The sequence below is a fragment of the Haliaeetus leucocephalus genome, unplaced genomic scaffold (genome assembly GCF_000737465.1).
Source record: "Haliaeetus leucocephalus isolate CR32 unplaced genomic scaffold, Haliaeetus_leucocephalus-4.0 Scaffold722, whole genome shotgun sequence".
NCBI classification, from domain to species: Eukaryota; Metazoa; Chordata; class Aves; order Accipitriformes; family Accipitridae; genus Haliaeetus; species Haliaeetus leucocephalus.
In genome coordinates this window covers 5,640,228-5,662,575 of record NW_010973158.1, presented here as the reverse complement: position 1 = coordinate 5,662,575, position 22,348 = coordinate 5,640,228, and the positions used below count along the sequence as shown (strand labels likewise).

The window sequence follows — 22,348 nt, the reverse complement described above, 5'->3', positions numbered from 1 at the left end:
CCTCCCTTTGAACATCCAGCCCAGCACTTGCAGTCAGGGTGCTAAGAGGAGCTGTGTCTCAGTACCAACCACTTCTGAGGCAGCTTGAATTCCTTCCTATGCTGCCAATATCTCTTTTTCAGTTGGAGTATAGCAAGCCTTGGATCCTCGATATCCTCGACTCCAAAAGCCCAGGGGTTGGCCTGGCCTCTCCCCAGGTGCTTTCTGCCAGAGGCTCCAGGTAGGGCCATTCTCTCTGGCTGCAGTATAGAGCACATTTTTAACATCTTGTCCTGCCTGGACTGGTCCAAGGGCTACTGCATGAACAATCTCCCATTTTAATTTGTTCAAAGGCTTGTTGTTGCTCAGGGCCTCATTTAAAATCATTCTTCTTCTGTGTTACTTGATAGGGAGGGCTTACAATCAGACTGTAATTTGGAATATGCATTCTCCAAAAACCCACGACACCTAAGAAGGCCTGTGTTTCCTTTTTATTAGTCGGTGGAGACATAGCTGCTATTTTGTTGATCACGTCCATTGGGATCTGATGACTTCCATCTTGCCATTTTATTTCTAAAAACTGGATCTCCTGTGCAGGTCCCTTGACCTTACTTTCTTTTATGGCAAAACCAGCTCTCAGAAGGATTTTGACTATTTTCTTCCCCTTCTCAAAGACTTCTTCTGTGTTACCCCATACAATGATGTCATTGATGTACTGCAGGTGTTCTGGAGCTTCACCTTTTTCTAGTGCAGTCTGGATTAGTCCATGGCAAATGGTGGGGCTGTGTTTCCACCCCTGGGGCAACCAATTCCAAGTGTACTGGACGCCCCTCCAAGTAAAAGCAAATTGTGGATGGCACTCTGCTGCCAGAGGGATTGAGAAAAACGCATTAGCAATGTCAGTTGTGGCATACCACTTGGCTGCCTTTGACTCTAGCTCGTATTGAAGTTCTAGCATATCCGGAATGGCAGCACTCAGCGGTGGCATAACTTCATTCAGGCTACGATAATCTACTGTTAGTCTCCACTCCCCATTAGACTTTCACACTGGCCATATGGGACTATTAAAGGGTGAGCGAGTTTTGCTGATCACTCCTTGGCCCTCCTGTTGACAAATCAACTTATACTGAACTCAGAACATAGCACTGCACCAGCTACTAGGAAGACAACTCTATCCCAGCTGAAACGAGGACATTCTGGTTTCTTTAGAGTAAAGACTTAAAATGGATCCTGGAAATGCTGCTGTTAATAGCTCAGTCTTAGTACAGTTTTTACATATGTAAAACGTGGTTTTAAGAATAATGTCTTAAGAATAAATGTCTTTGTTTTTCAAGTGATAATGACAGCAACACACACAATATGTGGATGTCAAGGTCAGAACTTTCATGGAGTGGATGTTGTAAATGTATGGCTGTTGAAATAACAGGGTAGTTTTCTGATTTAAATTCTCTCCTAGCTCTTGAAAAATTACTGTGGTGACACTGAAGTTTATGGCTATGGCTCTTGAGAGTTATTTTAGGAGTAGGTTATGTAGCATAAAACAAGCATATCCTGGTTTTGTGGAAAAGTTGAATGGTTCTTAAAACCAATATGCTGTAACCGTAAGCATGTATGAATTTCTTGTAACAATATTTTGTTTATCAGTTTTAGGGGAAAAACCTCACTTAAGAGGTAACAAGACAGGTTATAAAACTTATATTTCTGTGGCATTTCAATTTCTTGTTATAGATGCTTTTTCTTGCTCATGATTCATCTCAAGTGAATATGGAAAATAATCTGCCTTTGCAAAAGCATATGCTGGATTTAGGAGGGATCCTTGCTCTTTGTTGTCTTTAAATACAACTTGCTTTATCTAGACATCTCATGATGGCAATCTCATAATCTGGGATGATTGCATTTTATTTGATGATAAGGGACTTATTACAGGTCAAGTAAGGACCAGATCTGTTTTGGAAGTCCCTCAGCAAGATGCTGGGTTTAATTCCTTCATGTTGTTACTGCAAGGTCCTGCTAAGCTCAGTGTTCTGACATGCTCTCTTTCTGCCCTTTAAAACACAAATACAAGGCCTTTGTCTTCTGGCTTTTTGTAACTAAGCTTTCATTGCTTACCTAAGTATTTACACTCATTCTACCAACCATATCAGTACCCACTGTTGAGTCTTCTAAGTGCCTCTAGGAATTTTTCATGAAGGTTCTTACTTAAATTTTCTCTCAAATGAGCTTTTTTTCCTAAGAGCAATTAACTGTGGAATGCTCTCCTTAACAGCAGCTTACAAGGAATGCAGTGAAGAAATACGTTCTGAAAGAGGTAAGTAGCTTCTTCACAAGTAACACGCCAGTTTTAATTTGCTTTTAACTCAAGGAACATTCTCTTACTTAAAGTTGCTGGAAGTAATTGGGTAAAAAAGAAGGTAGTGATAAAGGTAAACGCATAACCACCTCAAAACTGTTAATTTAACATGAGCTGACAAGCGAATACTGTTAAACTCAGTCTGTTTAAGCTTTGTTCATCTCTGAATTACTGGGCAACACAGTGGTGGTTCTCACCTAAAAGACTAACTTTTTGGAATGGAGTGCTGTAGAATTCCTCTGTGCTGGCTGTTTCTTTTTATAATAATAAAGCTTATCTATCTGAGACACAAGTATTAAAGAACTTAATTGGCAATAGTGTAGGCATCTTAAGTGATGATAGTCATTAAAGCAAACCATGAAGGCACAGTAGATTCTCAGTTTCAGATGCTATAGCATCTGAGATGCTATTTCTGGAAAACAGGCTTGATGTCTTTTACTGCAAGTTAGTAAATAGAATTTCATGATTTGTATGTGGAGGGGATGAAGTTGAAATGTATGATGAATAATGACTTTCTGATATGTATTGAACGTGTCAGTTGGGACAATCTATTAGAATGTTTACTTACCTGCAGTGTTTTTTTTTGCAAATGACTTTAGCCTTGTTTTGTCTTTCTCTTACTCTTGAAATGCAAAAAGACAAATAGTGAACTCGTGACTTTTGTATGAATAATTTTTTTTCCTGATCTTACCTTATTTGAGGCCCCTGTGAAATGGTTTCTACTGCTATCATTTTAGTGAGCATCAAGTAATTGTTATACCTCTGAGTTTATCAGCTTGAAGAATACCTTAAGGAATACAGAACTGTAAATTTACTGCCATGAACAGATTAATTTTATCCTTGTGTATTAATAAATGCATTGTTATTGAATAAGATAATTTATAGTGTAATGAGTTTTTGTGGTAGAATTGGTTTTTGCATGGTGGTAAAGTAGACCCTAACTTAATTTTGGTGAGTAGCTCTTTAAAGTAAGGTCCTTAAGCAAATGTGACATGAATGCTTTATGAAAGTCTGACATTATTTGTACGTAAGTTTTAGGTCTACTAGTATAAAACTAAGTTCTAGTAGAATTCATTTATGAAATTTCTTGCCTTCCTGGAAAGTGGAGAGAGGTTTAAATGACATCTCACTGAACTTCAGTAGCTCCATACTTAAAATAGTTTTGGTTTAAATTTTCTTTATATTGTTCATGAACTTGAGTGCTTGTGTTCTTAAGGTCCAAAGGTGACTTATGTGCCACCACCTCCACCTGATGATGAACAAGCCATCTTTGCACATTATCAGACAGGAATTAATTTTGACAAGTATGATGAAAACATTGTCGAAGTGTCAGGACTTGACCCTCCAGCACCATTTCTGGTTAGTGAACTCATTAATCTCAGGGTTTATGTTGAGCATGATTCTGTAAAGATGTATCCCGAGTCTAATATTCACAGCTAATGAAAATACTAATAAAAGGTTTTGCATCTTGCAGACAGTAGTTGTTGGAAGGAGATGCTACCCATTTGAAAGATACAAATGCGAATTCAAAATGACATTGACAAACTACGGAAATTGCCCAGAGAAAGTAATACTGGATGGACAGGAAGTATAGTCCTTAAATTTCAGAAAATACCAGTTTAGAACTTGAAAGAAAGAGGTCTTTGGCAGCAGTTTCTGGGAAGGCTGGTAGAGTCATCTTGAAATCTGTTACTGGGGATCTTTACATTGTAAATGAACACCTGTTGGAATAGTTCATTTGGACAGAGAGGTGTTTTTGAAGTAATTTCTAGCCCTGTTTTCTGTGGCTGCTGTTTATTGTTTAAATATAACTTTGCTTCTGTTCCATACCAGGTGGTTAGTGTTTAAAAAAACCAAAGCTCTTTTTAGGGAGAAGAGTGAGGAAGAGGGGTGGGGGGGTGTAGTAGCACCTGTGTTGAAAGAGAGATGCAGTGTTTTTTTTCCCCCCATCCATCTTCTGAAAGGTTTTCCACTGAAGTTAAACTGATTTTATAATGTATGATGGTTTTTGTTCCTGGATAGGGATGTTGCTTTAGCTCCCCTTATTAGTTTTATCACAGAGACTAAGTGTGTATCTCCTACATGAAATGAAATGGAAGAGTTTTAGTTTGTTTTCATAGCATGCCATGATGTGAGTTTACCTACCTGCTTGAATCCAAATCTATGGCTTCTGAGAAGTTTTGTATCAAAGCTAGTAAGACCAGCCAAAGGCCTTCACTGTCCTACAAACAACTTTACTTGAATGGCATGAGCAGGTGGAAAAAACCTTTGGGGCTTTTACCTGTAGGAACCTTGGCAGTCTAGATGACTGGTGAGACCCCCTCAAAAGTTAATACTTTTCAGTGTTTAGCTGTCTGTATCCTATGGTAGGCATCTCAGTTTAGAAACTTTAACTTCTGTGGTTGTGTACTGTAAATAATAATTTTTTTTTGTTTTACAGGCTTTTGAAGAAGCTAACCTCTGTCAGACTTTAAACATGAACATTGCTAAAGCTGGATACTCTAAACTTACTCCAGTGCAGAAGTACAGCATTCCTATTATACTGGCAGGACGGGATTTAATGGCGTGTGCCCAGACAGGATCAGGAAAAACTGTAAGCATTTTGTGTAGTAGTCATACTACTGGAAGTGTGTGACCTTGAACTTTTAGGTGGATGCCTCAGTCTTCTACGTGCCAGATGCCTCACAGCTTTTTGTGTAATGATTTGACTTGCAGTGCAATGGCAGGTGTACTATTAAGCACAGATGGACATGATGAATGGGTTGTCACATTTTTGGGCTGAATTTCTTTTTAATTTCAGTGAAGTGGTGTCTTGATACAGCAGGCCAGTCTTCAGGGCTACAGATACAGATTCAGAAGTATAGGCAGTAATAGAGCTGCTGATGAGAAAAAAACCTCACCAGTTGAAAGTAGGGGTTTCTTTCTGTGTTCTGTGGGTTTTGTGTTGGTTTTTTTCTTTTTTGGCGTTGGTATGTGTGTTTTGTTTTGTGTGTTCTTGTGCTTGTTTTTTGGATTTGTGGTTGGTTTTTTTTTTTAAGCTTATGCCACATTGTAACAGAGTGTTGTGCTGGTGTCCTTATTTGATCAAGTCTGATCTGCATCTGTATTCGCTTTGCCTGGCAAGGTTTTGGTAGCGGGTGGGGTTACAGTGGTGACTTCTGTAAGAAGCTGCTGGAAGCTTCCCCTGTGTCCAACAGAGCCAATACCAGCCGGCTCTAAGACGGACCCACTGCCGGCCAAGGCTGAGCCAATCAGCGATAGTGGTAACGCCTCTGTGATAACATTTTTAAGAAGGAAAAAAAGTTGCAGGACAGACAGAAACAGCAGCTGGAGAGAGGAATGACAGCATGTAAGAGAAACAACCCTGCAGACACCAAGATCAGTGAAGAAGGAGGGGAAGGAGATGCTCCAGGTGCCAGAGCAGACATTCCCCTGCAGCCTGTGGTGAAGATCATGGTGAGGCAGGCTGTCCCCTTGCAGCCCAGGGAGGTCCACGGTGGAGCAGATATCCACCTGCAGGCCGTGGAGGACCCCACGCAGGAGCAGGTGGGTGCCCGAAGGAGGCTGTGACCCCGTGGGAAGCCCATGCTGGAGCAGGCTCCTGGCAGGACCTGTGGCCCCATGGAGAGAGGAGCCCATGCTGGAGCAGGTTTGCTGGCAGGACTTGTGACCCTGCGGGGGACCCACGCTGGAGCAGTCTGTGCCTGAGGGACTGCAGCCCGTGGAAGGGACCCATGCTGGAGCAGTTCATGAAGAACTGCAGATCGTGGGAAGGGCCCCCGTTGGAGAAGTTCATGGAGGACTGTCTCCTGTGGGAGGGACCCCACGCTGGAGCAGGGGAAGAGTGTGATGAGTCCTGCCCCTGAGGAGGATGAAGTGGCAGAAATAAAGTGTGATGAACCGACCGTAAACCCCATTCCCCATCCCCCTGTGCCACTGTGGGGGATAGGTAGAGAATCTGGGAGCGAATTTGAGCCCGGGAAGAAGGGAGGGGTGGAGGGAAGGTGATTTGAGATTTGGTTTTATTTCTCATTACCCTACTCTGGTTGATTTGTAATAAATTGAGTTAATTTTCCCCAAGCTGAGTCTGTTTTGCCCGTGACGGTAATTGGTGAGTGATCTCTCCTGTCCTTGTCTCGACCCACAAGCTCTTTGTTCTATTTTCTCTCCCCGGTCCAGCTGAGGAGGGGGAGTGATAGAATGGCTTTGGTGGGCACCTGGTGTGCGGCCAGGGTCAACCCACCACAGTATCAGACTTAGTTTTAGGCGATTCAGTATTAATCATGGAACAGTGTTAAGAGTTGATACTAAGTTGACAGTTGTCTCAGCTTGTTAAACTGTCTAATGTACCCAAATATAACCACTGACAGCTCCATATGAGAATATTTGGATATTAAGTATGACTTTTTGCCATTCAATGTAGTGTGGAATTCTAGCTTTGTTACATAGCTTATAAGTTATTTGTTTTGAAAAACCTCTTCTGTTTGCAGAGGGGGAAATGTCCAAAGCTTATTCTAGAAATATTCTGAATGCTTTTGGGACTGCTGTACAGATTCTATTTTGGGGGTAACTAGTCTTACAGAGATGTAAGGTTGCTGGTGCAGCAGTGTTGCAAACTGATCTGCTATTGTAGTAGTCTGGAGAGTGGTCATACATGGTTACCTTACAAATGTACTGATGATAATGTAATGCTTGTAAGTAAATGTTGTGGAGGGGTTTTGATCCTGGGGTACATACTGTGTGGAACTGCCTGAAGAACCCAGAAGTTAGCTAGTGCTTAACTCTGTTCCTGCATTATTAGACTCTTAAGGACCAGAGGGATATTTTCATGCTTCTTAGACAAGGGGAAATAAGCTTTAATGTACTGTAGTGCATTCAGGTCAATCCTGTTGCAGTCTGATTTCCTTGAAGTTGATAGTGTAGTGTATCATTCTAGCTTTAAGATTGATATGCAGCTTTTAGTGTGACTTATGAAAGCTTTAAGACTAAACAGCATTTAAGACTAAATACTGCTGCTTCTTTTTAGGCAGCTTTTCTTCTACCAATTGTGGCCCACATGATGAGAAATGGTGTAACTGCCAGTAGCTTTAAAGAGCAGCAAGAACCGGAATGTATTATTGTCGCCCCAACTAGAGAACTGATAAATCAGATCTTCCTAGAAGCAAGGAAATTTGTGTATGGGTAAGCTTTTGCACTGTTGCCTGGTATTATTACTTTGTCTGAATCAGCACTGCTTTATTTTTTTCATAAATACTTTCAAAAATTTTTCTGTGCAAATCGAATGCAAACGCTTGAATTCAGATGGTAATACTGGCTAGCAGGTTTCTTACTATGTGACTGGGGATTTAAACTCCTAATCTTTGTGATGTTGGGGGGGGAGGGGCGTTGGGGAAGAGGCTTACTCCAGCTTGAGGAGGAGATAAGTACTAAACTTGTGCCGCATCATCTTTACTGATGAGAAAAATAAAATTTCTTAAATGAAGTAACTTAAATTTAGGTTGCCTTATGTAATTTATACTTGCTCTTATTTTCGTCTTGACAAAAATAGAGCTATGTGTTAGGGTTTTTTAGTTAATTTTCAGTGATGGTTTCTAGTAACTCTATACTTTCTAGTGTTTCTGGTCATGGACAGAAATTTCACAGCTCAAGCAAACTCGATTGGCTTTGCTTCTTCAAAATGGAACAAAAGGTCTGAACTTGTCATTGAGCCCTTGGATGTTGCATGAGAGTACGCTTGTACTAGTTTGCCAGTGATCTTTCAGCTGCTAAATGATAGGTTACACCAGTGCACAGGAAGAGTATTAAATCTATTGTCTGAACTGCTCGTTGGTGTCAGGAGGTGGAATGGAGAACATTGTCAGTGCAAAATCTAGTGGACTAAATTAGACTTGCCTTTGCTCGTTCAAGCAAACTTATGCTTGAAGGCTGTCTTGGCCTTTGTGAAGTACTGTCATGTTTGTGTATCTACTTACTAAGTATGTTACTAAGAATAGCTTCTTAATCCCTAAAACTGTTCTGTGTAGCTAGTTCTATTAATTATGCTATTTTAAACTAGATATAGATTATTTCACCATAAAATAGCTTTTGAATTTAGAGAGTTTCTGCTACAGCTGCCCTGCAGTGAAAGCAAGGTAACCTACATTTGGGGGGCAGTTAAACAATATCAAGGGGTGAATCTGTTGCCTCTAAAGAATTGCGTGCCTATTGCTCAGTTCCGATTCATGATATTCTTAAGCCCTCTGGTTTAGTTCACAAGAATGTGAAATAGGTGTATTAATTGATAGTGGATAAATGTTGAAACATTATGAGTCCAACCTGTTTCTATTCTTGGCTAAAATTTTCTGAAAAGTTCCAATTAAATTTTTAGTGAGTTTATCTGATTCACTGTTGTTGCATATGAAGCTGAATTAGTATATTCAAGAATAGACAGTTAGAATTCGAGTGTGAAAATACTCACTGCATGCATGTAAAAGCCCTAGCAGGGAGTTACAAGCTTGTAAGGTTGCTCTTCAGCTGCATAAGGTAGTTCTTGCTTGTAGAGGTGGTTTTCTACAGTAGAATATCTGATGTAGGTCTAACCAAAACCTTAGTAGGAAGAGCTCTAAGTAGTTTAGTGTTTGAATGGGTTTGCAGTCTGATGCTTGAGTGGCACACTGCATGGGCAGTGTGATTAGTTGCTTTACAAAGGTGCACCTCTGTGGGTTTTTTGTATTTTTGGCACTGTCCTTTCAAGGTGTGGAAGAATTACTTCTGAAGCTCTAAAGGCATATATTTGGTGGTTCTGCTTTTTCAAAGTATGCTGTATAAAAGGGGACAATGTCTAACACAATTTTGGCTCTTACTGCCAGTAACTCTCAATTGGAGGGAGAGGGAAGAGTGCAGGTGAAATTAAGTGTTCTTTCTAAGCCAGCCACCTGTGCAGCCTCTATTATGGAGTATGAATGGGAACTTTGAGCTTATGGTGAGTGAGTTTCTGGTCTTGGGTCCTGCTTTTGGTTATAAGCTGTGCTGTATGGTGAAGGAGTTGAACCACTCTAAGCTGGTTTATGGTAGATCTGATGATTTTTTACATATTTTTATGAAACAATACTGTTTGCATACTTACATAACTAATGCAATTTTTTTCTATATAACAGAACTTGTATAAGGCCTGTTGTGATCTATGGAGGTACACAAACAGGCCATTCAATTCGTCAGGTAATGCAAGGCTGTAATATACTATGTGCCACTCCAGGAAGACTTCTGGACATCATTGGAAGAGAGAAGGTAAGATCTTAAAACTTAATCTGAATTCTCTAAGCACTCTTAGCTTTTTACATACTGGTTTTCGTTCTTCAAATTCGTTAGAAGCAAAGATACAGCCATAAAAACTAGTCAGTATGCTGCCTTCGTACAGGCACTTAAAATACAGGTGAACTTCTCTTCGAATATCTAAATACCATGAGGTTTTTGAAAGAGTAGCGTGAGTCCAGATCTTTTCAGTCCATTTCAGGGCCCACTGGAAAATATCAATCTAAATCAAACTGTCTGCAGTGTTCTTGGCAACTAAACTTCATAGTTTAAATACATGGAACACCTTCTTTTAGTTCTCATAGAAAATTCCATAGCAGATTTTCGCTTGATGTCCTGTTTGTTTTGCTACAATAGCTTTTATTTGTCTGGAACTATGCTAATATTAATTCTTTGAATGTTTTAATATTGATTTTATTCAAAATGTAAAAAAACCTCCAGGTGTAATATTGTGTTTGAATTTTTATTTTTCCAGCCATTATAAGTCCAAATCAAAATTGCTACATATTATAATGGTGGCTCAGTGATGTTGCACTGGACAAGTGAAGTTTGGAAAAACACTTGGTGGTAAAGTGAAGATTGGCTTTCTGCAGTTGTCAGGCTTCTAGTCAAAATGACAGTATTGGTCAGCAACAGTGAAGTTGTAATGTCCTTAATAATGCTTTCTGACATAAATTTTTTTGGAACAAGGAGTTTGTTGAGAGTGTGTGAGGATTGTATGAGAGAACCTTTCTAAAACTCAGACATAGTTTCAAAATAGATGTGCTGAATACTAGTTGATCTATAGGCTCTATCTTGGTTTACATTGCTGAACCAATTTCTGAATCACTTCAGTGTATGCATACTATTAGAATTAGTGCAGATTAAAAAGTTAAATAAAGGTTGAGATACAAATAAAACATAATGCATATAGGCTTTTATTTGTGAATAATTAACTTCTACTAGAAAAAAATAAGTAAAAGGTGGATTTTGGCAATTAGGATGTTCTATAAGCGTATACTATCAGTGAACCAATATGGTTTTTCTTTCCCTGAAATTTTTGCAGATTGGTTTGTGTAATGTGAAATACTTGGTGCTAGATGAAGCAGACCGCATGCTTGATATGGGTTTTGGCTTAGATATGAAGCAGCTGATTTCTTACCCAAGCATGCCACCAAAAGACAAACGTCAAACACTAATGTTTAGTGCCACTTTTCCTGACGAAGTTCAGAGGTGAGTAAAGTAAAAATGGAAATATATCTGAAAATGTACTTGTATAGAGCTAAATGTCTGAAGAGTTGTTACGAGCACTCTTTATGTTTAAAAGCTTATTATCTTGCTAGAAAATACTGAAAAGCTATGATGTTAACATTCCTTGATGAAGACTTCCCTTTTTTTAGGTAACAGAACTAGTAACTTGCATAGATGAACTGCTTATTTTAGGTGGGGACTCACTTAAAGTAACTTACAAAGTTTGTATGAAGCCTTTAAAATTCCACTTCTGCAGAAGTCCTCATACTGCCTCTGTTTGTTTCTTGTCCCTCCCCCACCAGATCTGTACAAGCTCAAAAACAGTGGTCTTGCTGTTTAAAAAGCAGCACAGTAGCAGTGTCTTTGGCACCAGGACATAATATAACCAGACATCCCAATTACTGCTCAACTCACCAGCCTTTCTGATACACAATTCTTATTTACTTGCTGTTGTGGTTTAACCCCAGCCAGCAACTAAGCACCACGCAGCTGCCCACTCACTCCCCCCCACCCAGTGGGGTGGGGGAGAAAATCGGGAAAAGAAGCAAAACTCGTGGGTTGAGATAAGCACGGTTTAGTAGAACAGAAAAGAAGAAACTAATAATGATAATGATAACACTAATAAAATGAGAACAGCAATAATAAAAGGATTGGAATGTACAAATGATGTGCAGTGCAATTACTCACCACCTGCCGAACGACACCCAGCTAGTCCCCGAGTGGTGATTCCCTACCCCCACTCCAGTTCCTAAACTAGATGGGATGTCACACGGTATGGAATACACCGTTGGCCAGTTTGTGTGAGCTGCCCTGGCTGTGTCCTGTGCCAACTTCTTGTGCCCCTCCAGCTTTCTTGTTGGCTGGGGATGAGAAGCTGAAAAATCCTTGACTTTAGTCTAAACTCTACTTAGCAACAGCTGAAAACATCAGTGTTATCAACATTCTTCTCATACTGAACTCAAAACATAGCACCTTACGAGCTACTAGGAAGACAGTTAACTCTATCCCAGCTGAAACCAGGACACTTGGTTTTGGTAGTTTTAAAGCTTCCACAAATGGGTTTAGGATATCTCTTACAGCTCTGCTACTCACTACCCTTAATGTTCCACTTTCCAGACTCTGAGAACAGTCTTCAACATATGGTAGTGGGGTTGCCGAGCCCCAAACAAATCACCCCATTCCCTGTAGGTGGATGGAAATTATTCAGTATTTCCACTTTTGAAGAGACAGGCATCTGAGTACTCGAATTGGAGGAGTCTAACTTCAGTTTGAGCAGTTGACATAATTTTGGTGGTTTTTGTGGTAGGGATACTGTTGTGACAGTATCGCTGAAAAACACTAGTAAGCACTTTACAGTTTGAGAGCATGTAAACTGATCAGAGCATTGCAGTGAAGTCTGTTGGTACTTCAGTGAGTCAAATCCTGACAACTCTTTTCTGGCATTCAAAAAGCCTGAAAGATCTTTTTTGAGGCAGGGAGAAAACATCTTCGGTAGTTGACTGTCCTGAATGAAAGAGGGGAATGGGCTGCTTTCTCCTGTTAATCATTTAATATTGTCAGCTGTTGAGGAGATGAATCGCTTTTCTTTGAGTAGGATTGAATTAATTTTAGACTCAGTCTTAAGTTGCCTGTTGTGGCTTTGGTTCCTCAGTCAAGACTTTTTTCATAGAGTTTTTCGTATTGAAAGAAGATCTTGTAGTGAACTATTAATGGCTTTGTTTCTGCAGCTGGGAATCAAGTGTTCAAATGACACTGTACATAAGTGTGGTTCGTGTTCATTCCATGTGTTTACTGTTTGTGTGGGAATGTGGTCTCACTTCTCACTGCATCCTGTCAAAAGATGGAGCTGTGTCTCCCTTTAAGATTGTGCAGTGTCCTCTGATTGGCTCAGGTTTTGGGATTGAGAGACGAATCTTGATCCCTTGATCTCCAGACCTGTTGTCTTTATCAGTGTTTTTGCTAATGCTCTTGCTATGTGTTTTTGCTACATACTGAGGGATGAGTAAAGAGTACTCAACTACCAGCACCTGAGGGGAGATCTCTTCAACTGTGCAAGATGTTTACTGTCTGCTTCCATTCAATGGAAAAAAAGAAAACAAGATCTATCTTTCTACTGTCAGTCTTGCAGGATTTACAAGTACTGGTAGAAGACTTCAGAAACCGGAGTGCTTAGATCATAGTTTGGAAGTGCATAATAACATTTTTGTAACCTTTTGAAACTGGAATGCCTAAAGGTGATGTTTTCATTTTAGAGAGTGAAAGCCCTTCTTGTCTGGAGTCAGTTTCTTCTTGAATTTACTGCCTTTCTGATTCTAGAGTCAGGAAAGCTAATGTTTTCCCATACTTTGCTATTAAAACAACTTTGGACAGTATACTACTTCAGTAGTATAGGGCAGAACCCTGCTGGGTTCAGGCTCTCCTGCACTTCTGTTCAGTGAATGTAATCAGATGTGGTTTTAACATACAGTTTGGGTTTGTACCTGAATTTGGGTCTCTGCTATCACATAAACCTTTGGTCTGATCATCAAGGCTCTTCTGTGCATGTGAGTTGAGACAATCATGCGTTTCCTAGCTGACTGGAGAACTTCAGCTTAGCATTTGGGGCTTTGTATCTCCCATTAAAAGGTCTTGAGTTTCTTCTCTCCCTTTTTGTTTTTTGTTTACTGTTCTATTTTCAGAGAGTTTAAACTTGCCCTTTACTTTCAATTTAGAACTATGTCTCTCTGTGACATCTTAAACCAGTCAGATCTTAAGACCAAACACATTTAAATCCCTAGTAACTTGTTTACTTGCTATGAAAAATACCTTTTCAGTGGCAATTACACCTATAAGTCAGGCGGGAGATTCAAGTCCTTAAGGCAGTCCTTTAACATTTTTAAGACTTTTTTCTTTTTTAGGAATTTGTTCCAATACTTGAGATTACGTGTTTTCAGTTAAAGGTTGGTTTGTTTACCATCTGAATCTTACTGCGGAGGAAGCTGCTTTTGCATACACTGGACATGAAGCACTCTTGTGTATTGATAAGTTAATACAGTTTAGTAAAACTCTTGAGTATTATGGGGCATTTCAAGGAATTATCTATTTGGCGAGTTTGATCTCTCAGGTAAGATCACCTACATAAGGGATAACTGAAGATGAACGCTGTCTGAACAAAACTTGACTTTTGCCTGTGGCAAATGGTAAATGTCATGTAATAAACTGTGATTTTAAGCAGTGCTTTTGTTGAATGGTCAAAAAGGATGGTCTTGTCTCTTGGAGGCCTGTTTTGAATTCGGCCTGTGTACAATTCTCTCCTGTCTCTCCAGCTAGTGATGAAATAGTGCCCTGAGAATGGTTCTGTGAGCATATTTCAGTAACCCATTTTACTACAAGCGTGTATGTGGAACTCCTTCTGAGATGGCTAGAAAATGCAGTGTTTGTATTATGAAAAGCTACAGGGATGTGATCAGTCTGTGCATGTTATTATTGATCAGATTTTTTTGTACAGCTGTCTAGAAAACAATGCAGACTCTTCCAGCTTTTTTAAAAATGCACATATGACTACTTATATTCTCTGCCTTGTGAGGAATGATACAAGTATTTGTTGTGAGGGTTGCTTAAACATAAGGTTACTTGATCTTAACGCAGCTACATGGTAGACTTCATGTTGCTCAATTTTGTTTCTTTTCAAGGCTGGCTGGTGAATTTTTGAAAACTGATTATTTGTTTATTGTTGTTGGACACGTGGGTGGAGCTTGCAGTGATGTTCAGCAAAATATTCTTCAGGTTCCTCAGTATTCCAAGAGGGATAAACTGGTAGAAATTCTACAAAGCATAGGTAACTTTCCTTATTGCTAATTGTTTTCCAGGGAAGACAAAACTGCTTGTTTTTAAACCTGTGCTCTTGATATAGACCAGGTCATGATTCCATTCTATTACATGTTACACACTTTACAAGACTACTGATAGAAGCTTGACACAGACCTCAGGGACTGCTAGGTTTTTAGGCATATTTGTGTTATGGGTGTTAGTCAAGGTCTCATCTCTACTGAGCAGTAGCAAACAAGCTTCCTAGATGATTAGGTTTTTTTATATGGTCAATTACAATGTTTTAGCATCTGGGGGTATTATCTTCAGATTACAGCTGTGTTAAACTTCTTATGTGAACATTTGGGCCTATATTTTGTTAATGGCTGGGATTTTTCCATTGTTGCTCTGAATGTATCTTAAGTTTTAATGCTGAAAACAGGAAGGGAGTTTGGAATTAAAAAATGGTCTTTGTACCTTGCTGTGCAGTGCTCAGAATGGTGTGCTACTTTTAGCCACATGCTGTAGAAAGGGAGTGCATGCTTATAATGGATAACAATATTTGTGTCCTCCTTTTGTTGAGGAGAAAAAAAAAATGCACTTGTCTTCACCTAGGTTTCTGTGTTGATCTAGAAATTGATGGATTGAATTTAATTAGTTCAACACAGGCAAGAAATGACAATCAAACCTTGAAGACTTCATTCAAAACATGTTCTGATGTTGTTTATATAAGTAACTGCAACTGTGAATAGTGAAAATGCATCAGGTTTCAAACTGCAGTGGATCTGAACTCTTGTTTAACATAGGTCATGAACGAACCATGGTGTTCGTGGACAAAAAGAAAAAAGCAGACTACATTGCAGCCTTTCTTTGTCAAGAAAAAATACCAGCCACTAGCATCCATGGGTAAGTATTTTTAAAGTGAAAGTCAGGTAATAGTATTCAGTGAAAGTCAGTTAATACTATATCTTATGAGAGGCTTTTATTGAGATTTCATGTTTGGCCATATCTGTGTGACTTAGCTTGCTTTGTTTCAGATAGCCCTGTCATCCTCAGCAGTTCTGTCCAATTGAGAGTGTAGTGTTTCTGAAGACCAGTTCTCACAGCATTTGCTGAGTATACATCTTTCTGGTTGACCGGACTTCAGGTGCTCTATATGAACTGGAGAATCTTATGCCTACTGCTAAAAAAAAGTAGTAGTGTGTAATAAAGTCAGTAGAATCAGCTATTGTTTATATGTAGTTTTTGTCGTCATTTGTGTGACCAAAACCAGACCTTTTGGTGTTAGTGGTGAAATGATATTTGTAAATTCAAGTGGCAGTTGTGGACCTTCCACTCTGTCTTACAGACTTCCTTGCGATGAGCTAAGTCATGTACCATACAGATTTCTGATGCTGTCACTTCTGCCTCCTTGATGCGTTCATGGACATAGCATTTGTATGGAGATCAACCTAAAGAGAAGATGCTTCTAACTTGTGTTTGTAGTCTACTCATTAGTGTTGCACACCTGAAAAATTGCTGAGGGACAAGGTGAAATAGTTGCTAATTCCAGGTCTAAACCAATCTAAAAAGATGGACTGTCTTTCACATAATGAGCTGGAATGTATTTCTGTGTGTTTGTTTGTATGTCAAAACGTAGGACAACAAACTGAGTCTTAAGATTCCCAGTGAACTGTAGCAGATCAAAAATGTAGTTTTGCAGTATTTTTCATCTTGTAATAGGAGGAAGGGACTTGAATTCTTGCCAATAAAATGATGTTTCAGGCAGTGTTCTGACAGACATTAGAGTATCAGGGTTGTAGATGGGTTAAAATTATCTTAGTACACGGATAGAAGATGTTTGTGTGTATCCTGTGCCCTATCAGTTTTACAGGTGTGTGAAGCATCATTTTGAGAAGATCTGGCCTTCTGTTCTTGGCTAACCTGAATTGCTACCCCACAACATGTTTTGTGTGTGTGGAGGTTCTTAACACATTTCTATAGAATTATTGCACTGTGAGTTAAGGTATACTTAACGAAGAGAGTAACTGGTTCCTTGGAAGCTGCTAAACTGTCATGAATGTTACTGATTTCTGATTCACGTGAGTTTTTCGACCTGAAGTGGGTTACAATAGTTGCTCTTCCCTGGAATAGTGGTCACACCAAACTTCACTAAATATCCTATGTTACACTGTTTTTGAGCACTGTTTTTTAGCTTTCTAATTTATTCTTTCATTTGGACAACAAAGAACATGAATTAAACTCTGATCGACTGTATTTAAGTACTGGATAATCTGTAACTATTCTTTAAAAATGCAAACCCCAGAGCAAATCTAGTTTTCTTCTCGTGATGATAAACAAAAGGCAAGTTCTATACTGTTGGCTGGCTATAATTTCTAGTATATCTGAAAAATGGCTTGTGCAGGAGTCTACCTAGAATTCATCTTTGCTATTCTGCTTCCCTGCTCCAGAGCAGTACAAAAAGCACTTCTAACTATGGCATGAAGAAACAATCAGTTAGTGGATCTTCTTAAGGAAGGCAATGAGTTCGATACGTAACTATCTCTGGTTCTTTTAAAAAAAAAATTAGTTTCTGTAGAGAATTAGGTTAAAACAGTTGTTGTGTCTTACTGCTAATCAGTTAAAAATTCAGAAAACCTAAAATGGTAGTGTATGGGTGGTGGTTCCCCCCACCCTGAGAACAACTACCGTCCGTAAGTTACAACCTTTTAACTTGTATCTTAAATAATACCGCAGATTTTTTGAGATATCCATTTAACTGTTGCTATCTTTGTAGAGATCGAGAACAGAGAGAGAGAGAAGTAGCTCTTCAGGATTTTCGTTCTGGAAAATTTCCAGTTCTTGTGGCAACTTCAGTGGCAGCAAGAGGTCTGGATATTGAAAATGTCCAACATGTTATTAATTTTGATCTTCCTCCCACCATTGAAGAATATGTACACCGAATTGGACGAACTGGTCGTTGTGGAAATACAGGCAAAGCAGTTTCCTTCTTTGATAACAATTCAGATGGCCATCTTGCACGATCTCTAGTTAAAGTGCTTTCAGATGTAAGTTTCCAATCTTAGTGCTTAACTTTTTCTGTTCTTTAGGATTTCACTTTAATGTACTGAGCAACTATTATTTCTTTGGTGCCGTTACAGAGCTCTTAATATGAATTGGTAAAGGAGTCAAAGTCTCTAAATTCACTTTTCTAATTATGCAGGCCCAGCAGGAAGTTCCTGTTTGGTTGGAAGAAACTGCTTTTGGTTTTCAAGGAGAAAGAGTCTTTAGATCAGTTAATACCCAAAAGGTAAGTCTGGAAATGAACTCGAAGTCCTGGCTTTTAGAACTTTTTCTCAGTATAGAAGTGTGTTTAGCAGTATATCTCCAGAGTACTGCCACTGAAATTGTTTTGAGTGTAACTGTATCCCTTATCTTAGCCATGCATCTTCAAAGTGCTCAGTATTTCTGAAACTAATTTTGGACAACTTGCTTGACTTGGAATCTTACAGTGTGGCCTTACTAGCTGCATTAGTCTTGATCTGTAGTGTCAGGAATTACTCTGTGGAAGAAAAGGTTTGTGGAAACATGCAAAGGCTGTAGTTCCAGAAGTTACTATACTGCACATGTAGGGTAGGAGCAAATAGTTACTAGTTATATCACTGCTTGTTATGAGTTGCCCAGTCAATTCATTTGACTAAAAACTTCAGTTAATTAGAATTAGATAAATGCCCCAGTCTGCTCCATGTCAAAGTTGTTCTTAATGTCTGTGATGAGGAGGAGCCTTCTGGTCTTGTAGTGTTGCTGATACCAGATGTTAAAATACAGATTGAGTAAATGAGACAGCCTAGGTGGCATAGCTTTCAAATCACTCTGCAGTCACTCGTTTAGGATTTAAATTCTATACCTACTCCTACTTGGCATTATTATTTTTTTTAGCTGATGTTTGATACTTCTTGCTTTTATCTACTTGGATTTTAATGCCTTCATCAAAGGCCTTTCCTTGATCTCTTGCTCATGTAAGAACTTTATCACATCTCAGTTGCATTCCAAACATTAATATTGTCTTAGAGACCACAAAGAGAAATACTCTCACTGCTTGCACAACGTCTGTCAGACCTTCCTTTACATTATCTTTTTCCATACCATAATTATTGGAAGTATTGGGTGTTTTGGGTATATTTACCTGCCTGACTAGTTCCCTAATCGGATCTAAATCTTTTTCTTTGTGTCTTCATAGGACCTCAGTTACACACTTAAACTTTTGCTTTCTTCTCATGCTTGCAGCCTCAGTGGATCTTTCTTCTATATTCCTGTTCAAGGACACTTTTTTAATTTGTGTGGATTGCTTTCAAAGGTGGATCTCATCAACCTTTGAGTCTAGATTGCTTCCAAATACACATTTCCAACTGTTGCGGAGCATCTCGCAGCATTTCATGAAATCTGTCATTTCTAGGTCCAAGTCTGTCCTTCGTGTCCTTTACGACTGTCCTGGGTTTGGCTAGGATAGAGTTAATTTTCACAAGAAGCTGGGAGGGGATACAGCCAGGATAGCTGACCAAACTAGCCAAGGGGATATTTGATACCATATGATGTCATGCCCAGTATATAACTGGGGGAGCTGGCCAAGAGGCGGGGAGGAGGGATTGCTGCTCAGGAACAGGCTAAGCATTGTGTTCCTGGTGGTGAGCGATCGCGTTGTGCATCACTCACTTTATATACTCTTTTATTAGTAGTATTGTTGCTATTATTTCTTCTCTCCTTGTGTTGTCCTGTTAAACTGTCCTTATCTCAATCCAGGAGTTTTTACCTTTTTGTTCTGATTCTCCTCCTTATCCCACCAAGGTGAGGAGGAGTGAGCAAGCAGCTGCATGATACTTAGTTGCCAGCTGGGCCTAAACCACAACAATGACCTCTGAGTTCCCAAATCCGATTGTGACTTTCAATCCATGTACTTTTGAATAGAATAGTTTCAGGGGAAATTTGTCTGTTTGCCTTGGGAATATTGCCCTCTTAATCACATATGTGCAGTGCACCAGCTCTTGAGTTGGAGATAATCAGGTTCTAATTCTTGTCTTATGAGACCTTCTGATGTCAGTGATTCTGACAGAAACTGCACATTTGTAATCAGCCCTCTTTTTTTCTTTGAAATTCACTATTAAAGCTGGTTTTTGCTGTTTTACTATTACTGAAACAGAGGCTTGTATCATCTAGTGTTCAGTAAGGATCCTGATGTCCTTTCTCTTGAGGAAGAAAGGTAACATCTTATTTGTGTTTTTACAATATTCACTTTCCTTTCAAAGGGAATGCATGAAAGAGCCATTTGATAATCAAATGATGAATTTGAAAGGGGAATCTGTTGGAGGATCTTATCTGATTATTTTGGAACAATCTTATAGATGACTGGGCTTCATCCTTTTTCCAAAGGAAAAGGCTTTTGCTAGGAAAGTAGTGTAGACAGTCATTCTTAAAGTTGAAATGGAAAAGGAAGTTTTTCCCCAAAGTTGTGTGAAGTGTTTGTGTTGGGTAAGAGAAGAAGCTGGGATTTGAACTTTGGGAAGGATTATTCCCACACCTGATAAAATCTGAGGTTGATTGAAGTGCATTAATTTCACACTGTGGTCTAAAAACCTTATGTAAAGAAGTCTAATGATGAAACAGTTTCTGTATTTATTTAAAAAATATGATGTTCAAATTACGTTGAGAAACATGCATGCAGGATGCTGAAGTTGCTTTGTAATGACTTTTACCATTAAAGGATTGAAAGTGTTAATGATTCTAAACTAGTATCTGTTCTGTTTCCTAGAATTGTGGAGGCAACATGAACCCAGGAGTGAAGATGTCATATTCTGCAAGGACATTTGAGTCATGGGATTAAAACTACTCTAGTACCAAACTAAATTCTATTCTGTTGTGCTTTAAGTGAACTGTTGCACTTAATGCTCCTTACTGTTGACCTTATGAAATGCTTAATGTTTAAAAGAATAGCTCATATCATATGCTAAAGTTTTCAGTAATGTATGTGTAATGTGTTCTGATGAACCCAGTGATGATTATCACTTAATGCAGGGTATCAAAAGCAATTTTCTTAGGAGACACTTCAGGTACTAAGTGTTAAAACTTTGATGCTTGGTAGCTAGTATGCTGCTGTAATGGGAGTTTTGCAAGTGGGAAGTAGTAGATCCCTTGAACTTACTACTTTGTTACCAAAATTTTGCATGGGAAGATGGCTTTTTGATCATTTTGCATTGTGAAGACCTAGTTTGGGAAAGAGCTTTATGAAAGGGCTAATCTAAACTTAATGTTCATTCCTTTTTGTAACAAGTCAGTTATAAAATTTGAATCTAATGCGATGACTTTTGAGATTAAGGATCTGTTAAATATCTTGTAAACAGTTACTTAATAAAAGCTTGAGGAGTGCATATTGATGGTTGCTTCTACATCAGGTATACAAAAAAGCATCTGTCATTGCAGCTTCATGAACTGGTATTATTTTGACATGCATGGAACATGTGCATCTCCATATGGAACTAAAGGTCAGTGGCTATGTCTGCAACTTAGTGGAAAGACATGTTTTTACAGAGCTGTCTTCAGAGAACAATGGAGCCCTGTGTTGCTTCTAGTATGATGTTTTTGCCTTTGACAGACATAAATACTCTTCTGTTACCTCTTGTGCAAAAGTTTCCTTTAGAATAAGCTTGGTGGCTCATGTCCGAAAGAGTTTTGCAGACTTGTAGAAGCTATAGAGGGTAAGCAGCCATTAACAGTTCAAGGAGATTTTCTTAAAGTTGCTTTTTCTTTGAATTTTTTTTTTATTTACCAGTACTGTACGCTACAAAGATGCAGATCATTGTGTCCCAAAGGAAAATGGCAAAGTAATTATAATTTGTAATGTCCTGCACAGCTGCACAAGCTTACAATCTTACCATGTTCTCTGATATTTAGCACACAATGCTGAGCACTGTTTCTTTTACAGTCTCCCATTTAATACAGGGAAATAATACTATTAAGCTCTGCTTACAAGAATGAAGGTTTGATGCCCAAGTTTACGAGAATCAGAACTGACTTGGGCAGTACTATGGAATCCGTTATTGTGGAAAAGTGGGCTGTCGTTCTTATTTTTTGTATGAATACCTTTTCAAAAGTACTTAATACTGTTATTTTTGTAGACTGTAGTTTTACTGCTACGTAATGTGCAAAAAAGGAAAATAAGTCTTAATTGTGTACTTGTAAGTGAGCTGAAGGGATGGTATACCTAGATTGCAACTCATAAGCAGTGGGTGTATTTAAGCTTGAAGTCTATAATTCAGAGTACAATACCCCAGGCAGCATGACTCCTTTTTCTGGCAAGTCTTCTTGAGAATTTTTGCATCCATTCTGAATTTCAGGTAAGAATTTGAGGTTGCTTTTGGTTGCTGGCTACAATGAATGTGAGTGAACTGTAATTTGTGGAGGAAGCTGTACAGCTGATGAAACCTTGCATTTCTGTGAAAAGAAACCAAATGACATCAAGTCATGGGCCACTTGTGACCTAAAATAAACCTATGAAGGGAACCTGGCTTAGCCTTGTTTAAAGGTCCACTTAGGTCACTGGGTATTTTTTTTGCTTTGCCTCCCATCTTAGGCCTTTTGAGTTTGGGGAGGGCAGCAGAGGGAGTTTTGTCACTGTCTAAAAAGCTGTTCTGGCCCTATTTTTCTTAATCACTTGCACTGAAAGCTACATAAGAAAAAAAA

The 22,348-nt window shown here is 39.0% G+C and overlaps 1 protein-coding gene across 1 annotated transcript; it reads left to right on the top strand.

The window, feature by feature from the left end:
- Window positions 1-2,383: 2,383 nt before the first annotated feature.
- Window positions 2,384-20,492, top strand: DDX4 (DEAD (Asp-Glu-Ala-Asp) box polypeptide 4; the record flags this gene model as incomplete). Its single annotated transcript, XM_010580593.1, has 11 exons — window positions 2,384-2,408; window positions 3,546-3,688; window positions 4,770-4,922; window positions 7,356-7,510; window positions 9,466-9,595; window positions 10,665-10,831; window positions 14,521-14,666; window positions 15,442-15,541; window positions 17,412-17,682; window positions 17,838-17,924; window positions 20,421-20,492. Coding segments are annotated over 11 exons (1,449 nt in total), but the record flags the coding sequence as incomplete, so codon positions are not given.
- Window positions 20,493-22,348: the final 1,856 nt, after the last annotated feature.